Below are 14,700 nucleotides of genomic sequence, written 5' to 3'. Positions count from 1 at the left end.
TATATCATAAAACAACTCTTGCTCTGCCTGTTTAGGAACATTGAAAGTGTGACCACAATCCCAGCTGTGGGTTAGCCTGCATACAAATGGACATGTGGCTTGTCATTGCTGAACTCTCTAATTCAAACATAAAATTGCTATTTTAATTTAATCTGGGTTCAGTGCAGCATGAAAGGAAAGACACTCAGGTGTGATGAAATTTCTTGGGTCCCTCCACACCTCCCAGGTGATGACAGCAATTGCTTTAATGACTTGCCTGTAACAACCAGTCACAATGTTACTGACAGCATGTTACTAGCAGTTACTTAAAATGATAGATGTTAACACTTTTCTGCTCTTTGTGACTCACACTATACCCTAGTCAGAATATTTTAGGAGCTGAATGCACAAATGCTGAAGATTGTGGAGCCGCCGTTTGAGGTGCAAAATTATATGTGTCATTTGAGGAATATTAGGTCAAAAAGAATCCATGAGATGGAATGGTGGATTAAACTTTAGGGTTAAACATTAAACATGGATTAAAGATTAGGGTTCATCCTTTTAACTGTTTCACAGAAAGGGAATTTCTTTAGCATTGAGGTGTTTTGCTCTGCCACATATCTGAAAGCAGTGTGAAACTGTGCACTCTGAAAATAATCCTTTGATGTGAGCGTCTTATAAACAACTCTTCCAATGAGATAGAGATTAGGAAAAAATACTTTGATCCACTTTTAGAACAGCATAGACCACGTTTATGTCCATACCCATGGCCAAGTTTCCCTGAGCAGACTCAGGTGGAGGATGGTATCTCAGAGGAACAACACTATAGGCATTATGTTAATCACCTGTGACTTCTAACTGTGGAGGGATGTAATACACTGTGTAAGGTCTAGAAACATCAACATTGTAAAAAGGAAAACAGCAAAACTTTCTTGTAGAAAAGGAAAGTGATGATTATATTGCTCTGTTTAGCAGAAGGTACCTGTTAAACAAACCAAGCCCCACACAACATGGATTGGGGCTTTTAATTTAAGTCAGAACTGGTTAGAGATAAAACAGCAGCAATTTATTAAGGTGTATCAGCAATAATCAGTATCCCATCACATAAAAATAGGGTTTGTAATTGTGAATCTACTTTAGGATGAAATATACTTCAGAAGATTTATAATCCCTTTATCTAGGCCACAAAGAACTCTCCAAGTGTGTGCAAAGAACATTCTTAACCAAAAGTTTTCCAGTTCTTTCTCAAAAATTCAAAACAAACTTTTCCTCAAAATGTGAATTGATTAATATCCCTGAGAAGTTGTTAGACCACATACCTTCAGCATCATCCTGCAGGTCCTCAGGCTGTTCCTCTTTGCTCTTTGTGGGAGATGGAGACAGGCCTTCTGTAAACACAAAAAATTATAAATTACATACATTATTTGGAAATGGTTTCATTGTATCAGATATTACCATGAGTGATACCACAACTGTATGTTTTATCTCAGCACTCCATTCAGTACTCAATGCTTATCTTTCTGTTATTTAAATTAAGTACTGCATCATCTCTTATGAAATATACAATACATATGTGTCTTTCAGCATGGACTGAACTTTCTTTGACTTTCACAGGATGGAAGTGAAGAAAGCTCATATGAAATAACATAGTGCTTCACAAGCACTACAGAAACAATAATCATAACCCTCAAACAAATAATGTTTTAATTTGTAGTTGTAAACATAATATTTATTATACTGCATTATGGAACTGTGGAGAAATAATTAATAAATAATAATAAATAATAGATGATTTTTTTTTCTCTCAGCTCAATTCCCCATTCACTGTTTTAACACAACAACAAATGAATATAGACTGAAATTAATAATTAAATGAAAGGTAGGTAAACAAGTTTGATAATGAAGTTAAGGAAATGAAAGCTTTACAAGACAGAAATGTTCGGGTTGAACAAAAATCCATTCCAGCCTTTCAGACAGTAGGCAATATCAAGCTGGAGGAAAGGGAGTAAAAGAAGTAATTGAGGCAAATTAAATGTGAGATTTCTCTTGCTTATATGGACTGAAGCACACAGTGTTTAATATCAGCTGGTTAAACTTTGAATATTCTGAACTTTTTCTACAATATTTTCAAAATATCCTGTCATCCTAACAAAAATGATGACATTACTGTTTGTTTGCTATGACACACCTCAAGGCACAAACTGGTAGCAGAGAAAGCCTGTTAATAAAAAGGGAGGCCAAGCTGGAAATTAAGCATAAAAGGTATTCATAAATTAAGACATTTCATGCAAGCAGGCTCCCTAATTAAAACATTCTTTAAACACTGTTGCTTAACCACGAAAGCAGCAACTGACAGACAATTAAAACTCAATTCATTGTGTCTACTGAATGTATTCAGCCATGATGAGAAAATGGCTTTCTGTCATTTGACTTTCTGTCAAACCTCCTGATTCCTTGTGGCTAACTGAGGGCCTGGGTGCAGGAGAAGCATAAAAACCCCCACACTTTTGTGTGTGCTAGAAATAAACTTTGACCACTTGTAACCAGGAAATTTAGGAAGACATATGACCTCTCATGATTCACCCTTATTGCTGTTGCCGTTAGCAAATAAGAATCATGTTATTACTTAAAACTGATTAGCTAATTAACAACTGGGAAAAAAATATCTACACATGTTTCAAAAATTGCTTAAATGTTTCAAAGACTCCCAGCATCTCTCCTGCTGTCACATATATACCACACAATCATCTATTCTTTATGTTGCTGGAGTTTTAAACAGGTCTTGACAATCAGATGCCCAGCTCTCATGAAGGACTTGGCTTTGCAAAGAGCCATAGATTCTTCCCCTTTTTCTTTTACCCTTCCCCAATTACATATATCTAGAACCAAAATGCTGAAAATTTTGAAACAGGAGGTATGAAAGTAGTTAGCATGTGAAAAAGGAACTTGCAGATTCAAGGGGTAGTTGGAGTCAAGGTTCTTTGTGGGTCCCTTCAATTCAGGATATTCTCTAACTCTGAGAATATTGTGTTCTTTCAAAAGACAAAAATGGAGTCAATCATTGCCTTTGCATGGAGCCCAGGGAACACAGAAATAACCTCTGCTGCCCTCTTGGTTATTCTAGCATACTTATGCACAAAAAATCCAGAAAAGCCATGGATTGGGAAGGTGGCAGGACAGCTCAAAATGTCAGCAAAAATTCCAAAATGGAGATCTGTATGTGAGTAATTAAATTCTATCTCACTTTCTTAATTTTAATGAAAGAGCATTATAAAATAAAAGGCCAAACTGAACATTGCTCTTATAAATTTCTACTAGAAGGGAATTTACACTTCTTTCTAGAACTACATAGAGCTCAGAGCATGAAGAGCCCTTAGCAATCAGTAAATAAAGCCAGTTACTGCAAAGTAGAACAAGCCTTGAGGGTTGGCTCAATACCAGGTGGTAGACTGTTCCTGAGAGCACTTAATACAGGACATATGTCATGTCATCATGTTTGCTCATCTGATTTTGAAATTCAAACACATTATTTTGAGGAAAACAAGAGTTTTCAAGTGCTAAAATGAATTTCTTTCTAGAGTGAAGAAGGCAGGAGTAACCACAAGAAAATCCATGAGGAAAAATAAAGGACAAATAAAACCTGACAAATAAAGACATGCTTTGTCAACCCTTTAAGGGGCTGAGGAGCAATGCTGATATCATTCAACAAGAACTCTAATACAAAAGAGAGATCCTGAAAATAACCAGACTTGTGAAGACTTCTTCACGCCAATGTTCTCACTTTCTTTTAAAAAATAACTTGAATATTTATAGTGGATCATATCAACATATGGTTTCTTTGGTTCAAATGCCACTCTGAACCACCTGCCATGTTTTCTTTTTAGTTTGAGATTATTCACATTAGGGGACTGAATCAATAGGAATGCTTCAATCAACACTTGCCCATCTACTGAGGAATCTTATTATTTAACCAATCTGTGAAGTTTCCTTCAGTCCCACACATCAAATGTCAACCAAGTTAAAGTGCAAATGTCCAGACTGGTCTTTCAGGACTATTTGAATACATTAGATAATATAACAAACATCTTAATTGACAGCCCAAAGATGGAGAGGGAGGAGGTGTACATTCAGAGAAGTCAGAACTATTTCTATCTCAGAAGAAACCATATTTTTGCACTCTATAAAGAGCCTTCAAAATGCTCACAAAAGGATGTAAAGGCAGTGTCCCAGGAGAACAAGCTTTCAATCACAATTTCACTGGTTTTTTAGCAGTTATCCCTTATTTCAGAGATCAAAAACGACCTGTGTTTACCATGGTCAAAATACAAGTTTTAACCCTTTCTGCTCTCTAGCAGTGTGTATGTCCTTCCAAACAGTGAGCCAAATATTACAGAAATTTTGTCTGCAAATTTATTTTTAAAAATAACACACCTGGACAGGTGTCTGAACTGATCATATTGAAAGATTTTCTAATTGTGATCATTTGTACTAAAACATTTCTGAGCTTTGCTACTGGGAGATATAATTCTTCTTTAGGCTTATTCAGAGGGTGAGCAAGTAATTTAAATCTCACAGTCTCCAAGTAATCTATATCCAAAATCATTCACAACTCCCAAATTTGCCTTGTTGCAAGTGACTGCTGTTTTCATTTCAGGAAAAAAGATAGTCTTCCTCCAAAAAACAATCTCCAAGTCTAAGGGTGTCCTAAAATGGAACATGCAAAAAAAAATTGTGCATTCATGTGTCTTGATTGTAATAGGGTGTTATTAAGCCCTGTTAGTGTGAATGAGATCCTTCGTCTTGTTTTAACTAGCTGTGGCTTCTAAGTAATGAATAGATGATTAATTACAATGATCAGGATAAAAATAGGATAACCAGCAGGACATTTATTAGGAGCAACTACTTGATGGGAAATGACAGTAGTGTGGCAACAGACATAGAGATGAGGTCAAAAGGCTTCAGTACCTGGCAGAGAATGAAGCTGAACAGATTGAGGGACAATAGAGATTCAGATTCAGAACTGAAAGTTCTTCCTGAGTGATTTTTTTTGTTTGGTTTTGGTTTTTTTTTAATGGCATTGGTAAGAGAATTGACTTATGTCAGCACATAATAATGTTATTATGTGCTGACATAAGTCAATTCTCTTACCATCAGGGAAAAAAAAAAAGGGAAAAGAAAAAAAGGAAATGAAAACACTCAGGAAAGACTAAGTACTGGGTCATCTGGTCCTTGTTTTGGGCTATGTAGGAAATCATTCACAAAGTAAAGCTGAGATGTAGACCTGCACAGGTCTGGACCTGCTATTTCTATATCTGCCCTTTTGACTCAAACCCTTCTAACACCAACTGCATGACACATGATAACCTCAAAACACTTCAAATTAAGTGGTGCTGTTAAGCCAGCAACTGCTACAAGACTCAGCATCCAGAATAACAGACCGATGGGTTAAAAGGCTATGAGTTAAATGCCATTAGAAGAGTGGGTCTGAGTGTGTATATTTAACAAGAGTGGATTATTTTTATTTTCAAACGTTTCTTATTCTAGTATAAGCAGTGATGTTATGTCATAAGCTCACCAAAATGGTCATTCCTGCTTGTTGATTTTATACAATGAATATAAGTATTAATGGATATTACACAGCAGATTGTCTTAGAGATGTTTTTTTTATCCCATACCCATTTTTGTTTCTGTTTTTGTGTCCTGTGCTGTTGCTGCCTCCTTACCCCTCTCCTCCCCCAGCTCTGGGAGTATCCAATGTAGCAATGGGTCAGAGCCAGCCTGGGAATTCCTGCAGGAGTTAGGGAGGACAGTTGCTTCCTTCCAGTAGCATGATTTCATTCTCCATGGCCAGGCCACATTATTGCTCTGGGAGATACTCATTGCAGTGTGTTTTTTATCAGTTTGTTTGCTTTTTTTTTTCCCTTTGGCACCGTGACTGGAGCTTACTGGTTTGCTCCTCTGCTTCTTGGGAGCTCAGAGTGACTGTGTGCAGCGCTGGGACCCGGGAGCAGCCTGTGCCCTGCTGGGGAACACCTGGTCCAATGCCAGTGGCTGTTTATTTATATAATAAAATATTTAACTGGAAAAGTTAGATGATTACAACAAATTTAACTGTAGAATTATCTTTGGCAAATGTTTGCTATATAATGTTGGGCTTTTTTTTAAATTTTATGTATGTTCATATGACTATATCAATCACACTAACTATATTAAAATTACTAAAAGTTCCTATCCAGTAATCTTGACACCAAAATGTAATTACAATCATATGTAATAAAATCAACAGGCCAGAACAGCCACAAAAGAATGTGCTAATCCATCAGTATAACACATATCTATCTGTGTTTTCACACTTATGTACATGCACCATTCTTCAAGTATTTCTAATTTCTCAGGTAATTAAGTGGTTGCATAAATGATCATAATCCATTTGCCTTTAGGCCAATCTTGACAATTTAAGTAGTCAAGATACTGCTTCAAAAGCTTTTACACCTGTTTTCTGGCTGGTATATCCCTGTCTCTCCCCATGTGGCACTCCTTTCTGACCTTGCATGTTTTCATAAAGAGAGCTGGATGTTCCTGCACAGTCAGTGGACCGTGATGGGATCAGGGTCACAGAGACCTTGGGGTATTAGCTGGTTTGGAAGGAGAAGCAGAGGAGTATAGGGAGCTACTCTGCACATAAAAGGAGATGCACTGCACAGAAATCCATATGGAACAGGAGATGCTCACTGAGGACCTCAAGGTGAGGTCAGCAGGGAAAGTATCAGAAGGGGCTCTGGTGGAAGTCTGTTACAAAAAAACTGATCAACTGGATGAAGGTTTCTCAAAAAAACTGGCAGAAATCTCCTGAATGGAAGCTTTTGTCCTCATGGGAGTTATCTAATCCTCTGTCCTCTCCTTTTCTTCCTATTAATACCTATTAATCATTTCCATTTTATGTCATCCACAAACCCTAAAGAGTGACACTTGTTTTAAACAGCAAACTATGAGGACCAGGAAAAAATCCTCTGAACCACTGTCTGACCAAGCTCAGTGTATTTCAGAGTTTCTGGGAGAGTTTTTCTACTGTTTTCATTACAAACATATCACTGCCACTGTTCAGAATGGCAAATGACTCAAGAATTGCTCTGTTCACAGTTTTTACAGATAAAAAGACTGAAGAATTGTTATTATTTCCCCTTCATGTTCAAACTAGCTCATGATAAAAAGCAATGAAATATTGCCTAGAGGCGTATAAGATGATGACATTAAAAAAAGTAGTCTCAGCTGGTCTTGCCATGCACTATTTATTATCAGGGATGTTTCACCCTAATTTTGTGTAAAAACCAGAGATGACTGTTGCAACATTGGCAATAATGATTAGCACTGCTTATCTCAACTAAGGCAATTAATTTCTAGAATTTTTTTCAGTTTGGCTTATGTTTCAGAGAAGTGATGTATTTTAGCATAAAATATTCTTAACTCACCTCTCTCTTCACTCAGCTGAGCCCCTTCTTCATTAGCATCACCTGTCAAAAAACAAATTGAAAGAAAAAGGTTACTGGGAATAGCAGCAAACATCTAAAATGAAATATTCCATGTTTCAAATAGAATATCTTGTTTCATGTATCATGTTTCAAATGCCCATATCTTCGTTTGCCTCCTCCTGTGTAACATTTTGTAGTGAAATCTGGAGCTGGATGGGGAAGGAGGTTTTGATACTGGTTATCACCAGATACAGGTAATGCAGGGAATAAAGACAGCGAATAAAAGTCTGCATAACTTAAATTCTGCAAATAAAAACAGTTATAATGTGAAATTATATGGAATTCCATTCTCTTTCCTTCAGAGCTTTTGGTTTTCTTGACAAATTTCAGTTTGCTTTGTTTCCCTGGAACAGCTGGCTATGCTAAGAAGAGAACTAGCTACCCTACTAGAAAAATCATATGAAGAAGTTACTAATTATTTACAAGACAGGCAAATTGGTTTAAGAACAAAATGAATCTGCGATGACCAAACTTGGGCTAGCTAGGAAGAGATCATTTTTAAGCTTAAAATGAGAGACAAGGAAAGCAGATTACTTTAGCAAAAAGTTCCATATTGGTAGCAAAGGAATTTTTTCCAAGGGGTTTTGCTGAATTAGAAAAAAAAAAAAAATTAGCCTTAATTAGCATTGTGGTTATTCAGTGCTCCAGAGTCTCAGCCATGTAATGGAGATCACAGACATTTATGTCAATTATGTTCCTGATACATACAGACTCCATTTATATCTTTTTAAATGGGGCTGCTGATGGACTTTTTACCAGATCCTATGGTGACAGCACAAGAGGGAATGTCTTTAAATTATCAGAGGGCTCATTTAAATGAGACATTGGGAAGAAATTCCTCACTGTGAGTATATTGAGGCAGTAGAACAAGTTGACAGAGAAGTTGTGGATACCCTATCCCTGGAAGTTCTTGGAGAACCAAGTGGAAGGTGTTCCAGCCCATGGCAGGGTGGGTTGGAATCAGATGGTCTTTCATGTCCCTTCCAACCAGTTATTCTATGATTCTGTGATATGGGCATATGAAAATTCTATAGCAAGCCCACAGCTTTTGTCTGAGGCTTAGTATCTTTCAAACTGGCATATAAGTATATTATGACTGGCCACCATATGAACTCAAAGGAGCTTTGCAATATATTAAGCAATGCTAATGGAAGCTAACAGTAGCATTTAGGTCCAAATTTACAGGGTTAGAACTTTAGAACAGAAACTCTGCTGAGATCCACATGCTGCGACTGGCTGAGAATTAGGCTCTGGTCTCACCAAGATTTGGAGCCTGAAAATTTACTGTAAGTAGCATGAGAACAGAAAAAAATGTTAATAATAGAGGCCTCTACTTGGAATTATAATTCATTATAAGCATTGAAGTCAAGAGTGTGAGAATTTTCATGCTTCTGAATCTTCAGTGCATGGATCTGCATCCACTCTTCTCCCCTTTTCCTCTCATTCAGACATGATCTGGAGGGCAGAACTTTCAGAAAGCAGTAAACAACAGCAGATTACATTTCTCTTGCGTACACTTTATTCTGGCCCAAAGGACTGAAAAAATTCACTGCATATTTTACTTCCTTTTTCCTTATTCTTCAAACAATTCTTTGGAGGTGAAAAAGGCCAGCTCGGCCGCGTTCCCCTCACAGGGGAATGGCGGGCGGGCCGGCGGAAGGGATGGAAAAGGAGCTTCCTTTACAAAAACCCAGGGACAGCCGGTCCCGGTGCCCCTCCGAATGGCGAAATGAGCTGCAGCAGGAAGCTTGGAAACAGCAAGATGGAACCTCGGGTGGTCCCAGCAGGCAGGGGGTGTGGGGTTACAGTGTAGTGAAGAACCCGGAGCAGTGGCAGAGAAGCCGCGGCCGGGCAGCCGCAGTCCGGCTCCTGGACACGGCCAGAAGGGCTCCCTCAGGTCGGGGAGGGCTCAGGGTGAAGTTTTCCTGAGGCACCAGAGCGGATGGTGAGGGTCCTTCCTAGTGAGGCCGGGTGTCAGTCAGGTCCCAGGGCATCGGCCGCTCTTAGGAACAGAGCTCCACTCATGGTAAAAGACAGCAGGAGACAGAACCCCGCAGTGCTGGGGAATTCTCCCCACAGTGACTGCAGCTTCTCTCCCCTCCTCGAGAGTGAGAGCAAGCTAGAGACTGTGCCCAACCCCTTCCCCCAGCCCAAAATCTCAGGGTAACTCTGGCCTTCCCAAGATAAAACCCCTCAGGTAAGGGAGTACCAGCCAGCTGCACCCCTCCTCTGTGACTACATCCTTTGTCTCTCATCTGTACCAGTTGTTATTGTTTCTTAGCAACAAATGAGAGAAAATTCCATAAGTTAGAAAACAAAATGAAAAAATCCTAACCCCCAACATACACACTACCTTAAGGAACTTTGACAGGTAATTTTTAAGATAAGAAAATGACAAATATTGTTAAAGCCTATGGGAATTCTGTCATTGGCTTCAACAGAGCCAGGATTTTCTACTGGTGTTCTGCTATTCTTCAACAAACTGCTCAGAAAATATTTGGCAACATAGAGATTATTAATTATTCAGCTTCCAATAACATGTTCTTTCCATGGAAGCATTTATAATGAAACCAGCATGATAAGGTTTCAAATTAATCTAAGATATGACACTAAATCAGCAGAATCTTAACACACATATATCACCTGGTCTTCTGTGGAAGTTCTTAATTATAGTTCTGTAAGTGACTTGGAATATGAAATTCCCAAAGCAACGGAATAGTTTCTAAGCTAGTGATAATGGACACAGACAAGAAATCTGATGTTATTAAAAAGTAGGGAAGTCATTACACAATATAATTATGAAGAGGCAAAGACTGCTTTTGTGAACTAATTGTGAACTAAAGGCTGGGTTTTTTTTCTGGGAAAAAGTACTTAAGGCTTGCTGAAAGGCAATGAAGTCTCTGTATCATTTCTGAAAATGGAAGTTGGGCTCCCAATAACTTGGTGACACATCTCTGAGTCACTGTGCTGCCTTTGAAAAATTTACACCAATCTAGGTATGAATCTGAGTTTCGCTTTGGCACGCAGCAATCCCCAGCCACTTCATGTCTCTGTAATTATTATTCTCACACTATTAATCCATCTGGTGGAAGCATTTCCCTGTTAAATATAAAACATTCTCTTTCACTGACCTTGGTGTGGCTGGCTGAAGTGATAAACACCATGTTTAGCTGGCAGAGCTCTATGCCAAAACCAATTATTTGAGATAAAAACCAGTGGTTTAAAAGTCTATGTTCAAAATGTATTCACTTACCCCCTGAAAAAAAAGATATTAAGGGCAGTTTTTTGGTTACTAGTTCTGAATAAGTAAAAATATTTTTTTTACTGAAGTTCTACACACCTAATATAAAGCAAAATCAGTGCCAAGATTACCATAAATTAAATTTGTCATACCTACTCTTGTTTTTCTTTTGTTTGTTCTGTTTTTTTTAATTTCTTTTCATTTTCCCTGTACAATTTCTTACTCCATCTAGAGGAAGCCTTAGAAAATATTTGATATATGCACCATAGACAGTCAATCCCAAAGCAAAATTGGATAAAACCACAGAAGAACCTTAGAGTGAATATTTGACAGCAGCAAATATTTCCTTAAACACATATTGTCAATATTTCTTGTCCAAACTCCCCCACTAGAAAGATCAGAGGTGAGATCCTCTGTACCTCTCACCCTCACTTGAGAGCTCTTGAAAAATAATTGACTACTAAAACACGCTCTAGTGAGTGCACACATCTACCCACACTTGGTCAGTCCTCTGGCTGGAGAAGCAGAACAATGACCTTTCACATTGCTTCCCCATTAAAACCCTGGATTTTAGGAAGTTCTACCAAGATGACTTTGCTGGAAAAGGAATGACTGATCCTGCAGTCTGGAGTGAGAGGAAAACTGACAGCGACTATCAGAAAGGGTCAATTCATCCCCAGGAAAAGTCCCATCAGTATTTAGAAGGCTAAGGAGACAAGAAAACCTTATAACCCAAAATGTGTGCAAAATTTTCCAGTTTAGTATACTAAACTTTATATATACTATACCTTTCCAGTTTTCCAGTTAAGGTATACTACATAAAATTAAGGTATTAAATGGGTGATGGGTGGAAGAAGTTCCACTGAAGTACAAAATCATTTACAGTTGAAAGTCAGCCTATGATTGAAAGTCTCCCTCTAACTCCTGGGCTGTCTGGGGTAACTACATCTCTAAAGATCATAGAGCTTTACATTTGGGAGCTAGGTGCTCAAAGCATAAGCTTTTGTGTAAGCCACAGGCTCCCTAGTAGGGTCATGCACTAAGTGATGCCTGTGGCTCTGTCACTGTCCTCTCCCTTGTTATCTGCCAAGCTTTGGGAAATGGAATAATTACACTATATCTGCTCTTACTGACACAGGAGAAGGGGATGCCTTCTGTCAGATCCTTTGTTTTGCCTTTTGCCTTGCTGGTCAGGTTGTTTCCCTGTCTCCCTAGTTGTGGCATACAAGCAAACACAAGCCAGATGGCTAAAATCATCAATCTGTGTTAAGATTTATGTTAGGAACAGAGAGGTGAAAAGCTCTAAATACTTCCACTAATCCCCAAAGCCATTAAACCACCTCCTCCTTGTTGTTGATGCTTCCATTTGCATTCTCCTTCATGTTAGCATGTGGAAAGCCAGCACTGTACAAACACTGTGCATTGAGAAGCCCTTACATGAGAGCCAGCTCCGTGCTGCAGGAGGCTGCTGCTTCGTCTGCATTCAGGTCCTGCATCCTGGGCTCCTGGCACTCCCCAACAGCACTGCATGCTGCTGGCTCCTCCCTGCCTCCCTCTAATCTTTCCTCAGCTGCCTAATTGCATCCTTCAGGATTTTTATTTTTACTCAGCATTTTCTGCAGTTTTCTGATTTCCAGATGTTTCCCTATTTCTAGTCAACCTACATGTCTCAGTCTGCCCCTCCTGACCACAACCAGGGGAGAACTGGGAAGGCACTGTAGGAATGGATAAAAATCCCCTCTGCAGCTTTTATGAACATTCCCCTCTGCCAAACAGAGCAATGAGATGGGCAGAACTGTAGAGGAGGCTGAAATGACAAGCTGGTGATCATAGTGTTGATGTCTTAAAATAAAAGCTCGAACCAAAAGAAACGCTGCAAAATTTCAGCACTGAAAGCTTCAGCCATCCTCTTGAGCTTATCTGCAGTGCAAAAACAGGGGTCTGGCTCAAGAAGTTTCTACTGTCAAGCATTTTCCTAGCATGCATTCCACGATGTGCCCGTACTATTTCCACTGGGATTACAGAGGAGGAGCAACACAGCAGTCTGACACCTTTGAGAAAAATGGATCCCATTTCAGGTCAGTCTTGAAAAACTTTTTGTGTCCAGTCTCAGAGCAGCCAGCAGTGTGGGCAAGGGTACCCACCTGAGGCAAACCATTGAAACCATGATAATATCAGGTTTCCAGTAGCTGGAAAGACCAAGCAGATTGTCACTGTCCATATTTCTGTCTCCCCCATCTTTCTTTCCAGAATTTTATCCCAAAGCTTCAGCCACTCAACTTCATGATCACCTTCACAGCTTTAGGGAGATTTATAATCTATCATATCTATTTACAATACCTAGTAACTGAAAAATCACTTCTTTTGGTGGCTTACAACCACTGCTGACACCCAAAAGAAGCTTCATGACAGTGTACAGGCTTTATGTCCACCTCAACAGAAGAGTCAATGTTACTGTTTCACAGTGAGCCACATAGAAAGGTTTCTTGAAACCCAAACATATATGTGAGGTTTGCAATAACCCAGGATCTCCCAAGCTCATTTGGTTGTTTCAATTCCTCCAGCTCAGCTCTCCACTGGGGAAATGTGACAGAAAATAGCACAAAAAAGAGCAATCCTTTCTTTAAGGAAAAGCAGGTTTGGAAATCTCTGGCAGATAAGATCAGATAAAACAGGCCTGACTGTTTTCTTCTCTCTTAGTAAAAAGTTATATTTTCTATAAAACTTTTCTTCATCCTCAGTGCTCCTAAGATAAAGGAAAAAAAAACCAAAAACCTGAAAGATCTTTAACACAAAAATGTGCATTCTTCTGCTTTGGAAGTAAAAAGAGGACTTCTTTTCCTCCTGTTTCTATCCCTTCATCATGCAGTCCAGCATACAGAGCATACTACATGAACCTCCACCTGATACTGAGCAAGTTTAATTCTTTTTTTTTGTCTAATTATAGAGAAACTTCCACTGATACACTGTGTATGTCCTGGCCATACTGCAGCAGTAGTGCTGATTTCCTTCCTGTGTTGCTTAGTTACAGTAGTCTCACAACACTGGAGCCTCACAGAATGTGAGAGCATGTGTTTGTAGCTTTTGAAGCCATATCAAGTAGAAATCCTCACTACCAATCTCCTAAGAAGTTAGAAACTGGGGCTTTTTTGTCATCACATGGATGACCTCTTTTATGAACTGTATTTATCTGCTGTAAAATATGTACCATACAAATCATCTGAACCTCAGCTGCATACACAGTAACTGCTGTTCCCACAGTGAGGGAACTGGACAGCCTTAGTCAAGTGAAGGAAATGGTACTAACAACAGGATCAGATTTGGACTTCTATTTTCCAGATGCCTCTACCTTAAATAAAAGGAACAAGGCACTCCCTGGGGGAAACAAGTATCAGGTTTTAAAAAATAACCTATTCTGTATTTCCTCTCTGCCCTAAAATACTGAAAATAACAAAGTTTTGTTTACACAAGTGCTAAATTGGATGTTAATCTTGTAATTACACACAAAATGGCATGTTTTGCATATGGCCATACATTTGCAAATACAAGCCTCTAACAACATCTCATCAGTAACCTATGGCAGAGGCAACCAAATGAGACAAACCCAAATTTAAATGCATCCTTGGAAATAAGAAGCAGTTGAGCACATGAAGTCATTCAGAGTCTGTGGCCAGAGAGGACATCATATTTTTGATGATGACATAAAATGCATTTTGAATGCTTTAATGAGATGCCACAATACCCAACAGAGTAGAAAGAAAAGATCTCTGATCAAAGATATATTCACATAATGTATTAAACAGAAAAAGCTGCTTGTTCATTTTCTGGTCCCAGGCAGCCACGTGTGAAGAGCTGAGTATAGAAGGGAACAGCAACACACTTCTCTATCTCAGTCACTTCCTGAGCCTAAGGTTACATATAGGCCATGAAGATTAATAGCTATTGTTGCAC

General features: G+C 38.8%; 1 protein-coding gene across 5 annotated transcripts in view; it reads right to left on the bottom strand.

Annotated features, from left to right (window-relative positions):
• Positions 1-14,700, bottom strand: part of MACROD2 (mono-ADP ribosylhydrolase 2) — an 850,223-nt gene that overhangs the window by 63,866 nt on the left and 771,657 nt on the right. For all 5 annotated transcript variants that reach the window (XM_015620850.3, XM_015620848.3, XM_015620846.3 and 2 more), the window contains exons 10-11: positions 7,449-7,490; positions 1,299-1,367 (exon numbers count right to left, since the gene is read on the bottom strand). In XM_015620850.3, the coding sequence (XP_015476336.1) occupies positions 1,299-1,367; positions 7,449-7,490 (111 nt within the window). The remainder of the gene's footprint in view (positions 1-1,298; positions 1,368-7,448; positions 7,491-14,700) is intronic.

Source organism: Parus major, chromosome 3 (assembly GCF_001522545.3).
Source record: "Parus major isolate Abel chromosome 3, Parus_major1.1, whole genome shotgun sequence".
Taxonomy (NCBI): Eukaryota; Metazoa; Chordata; class Aves; order Passeriformes; family Paridae; genus Parus; species Parus major.
The sequence above is the reverse complement of the archived record's forward strand: the minus strand, read 5'-3'. Positions and strand labels throughout refer to the sequence as shown.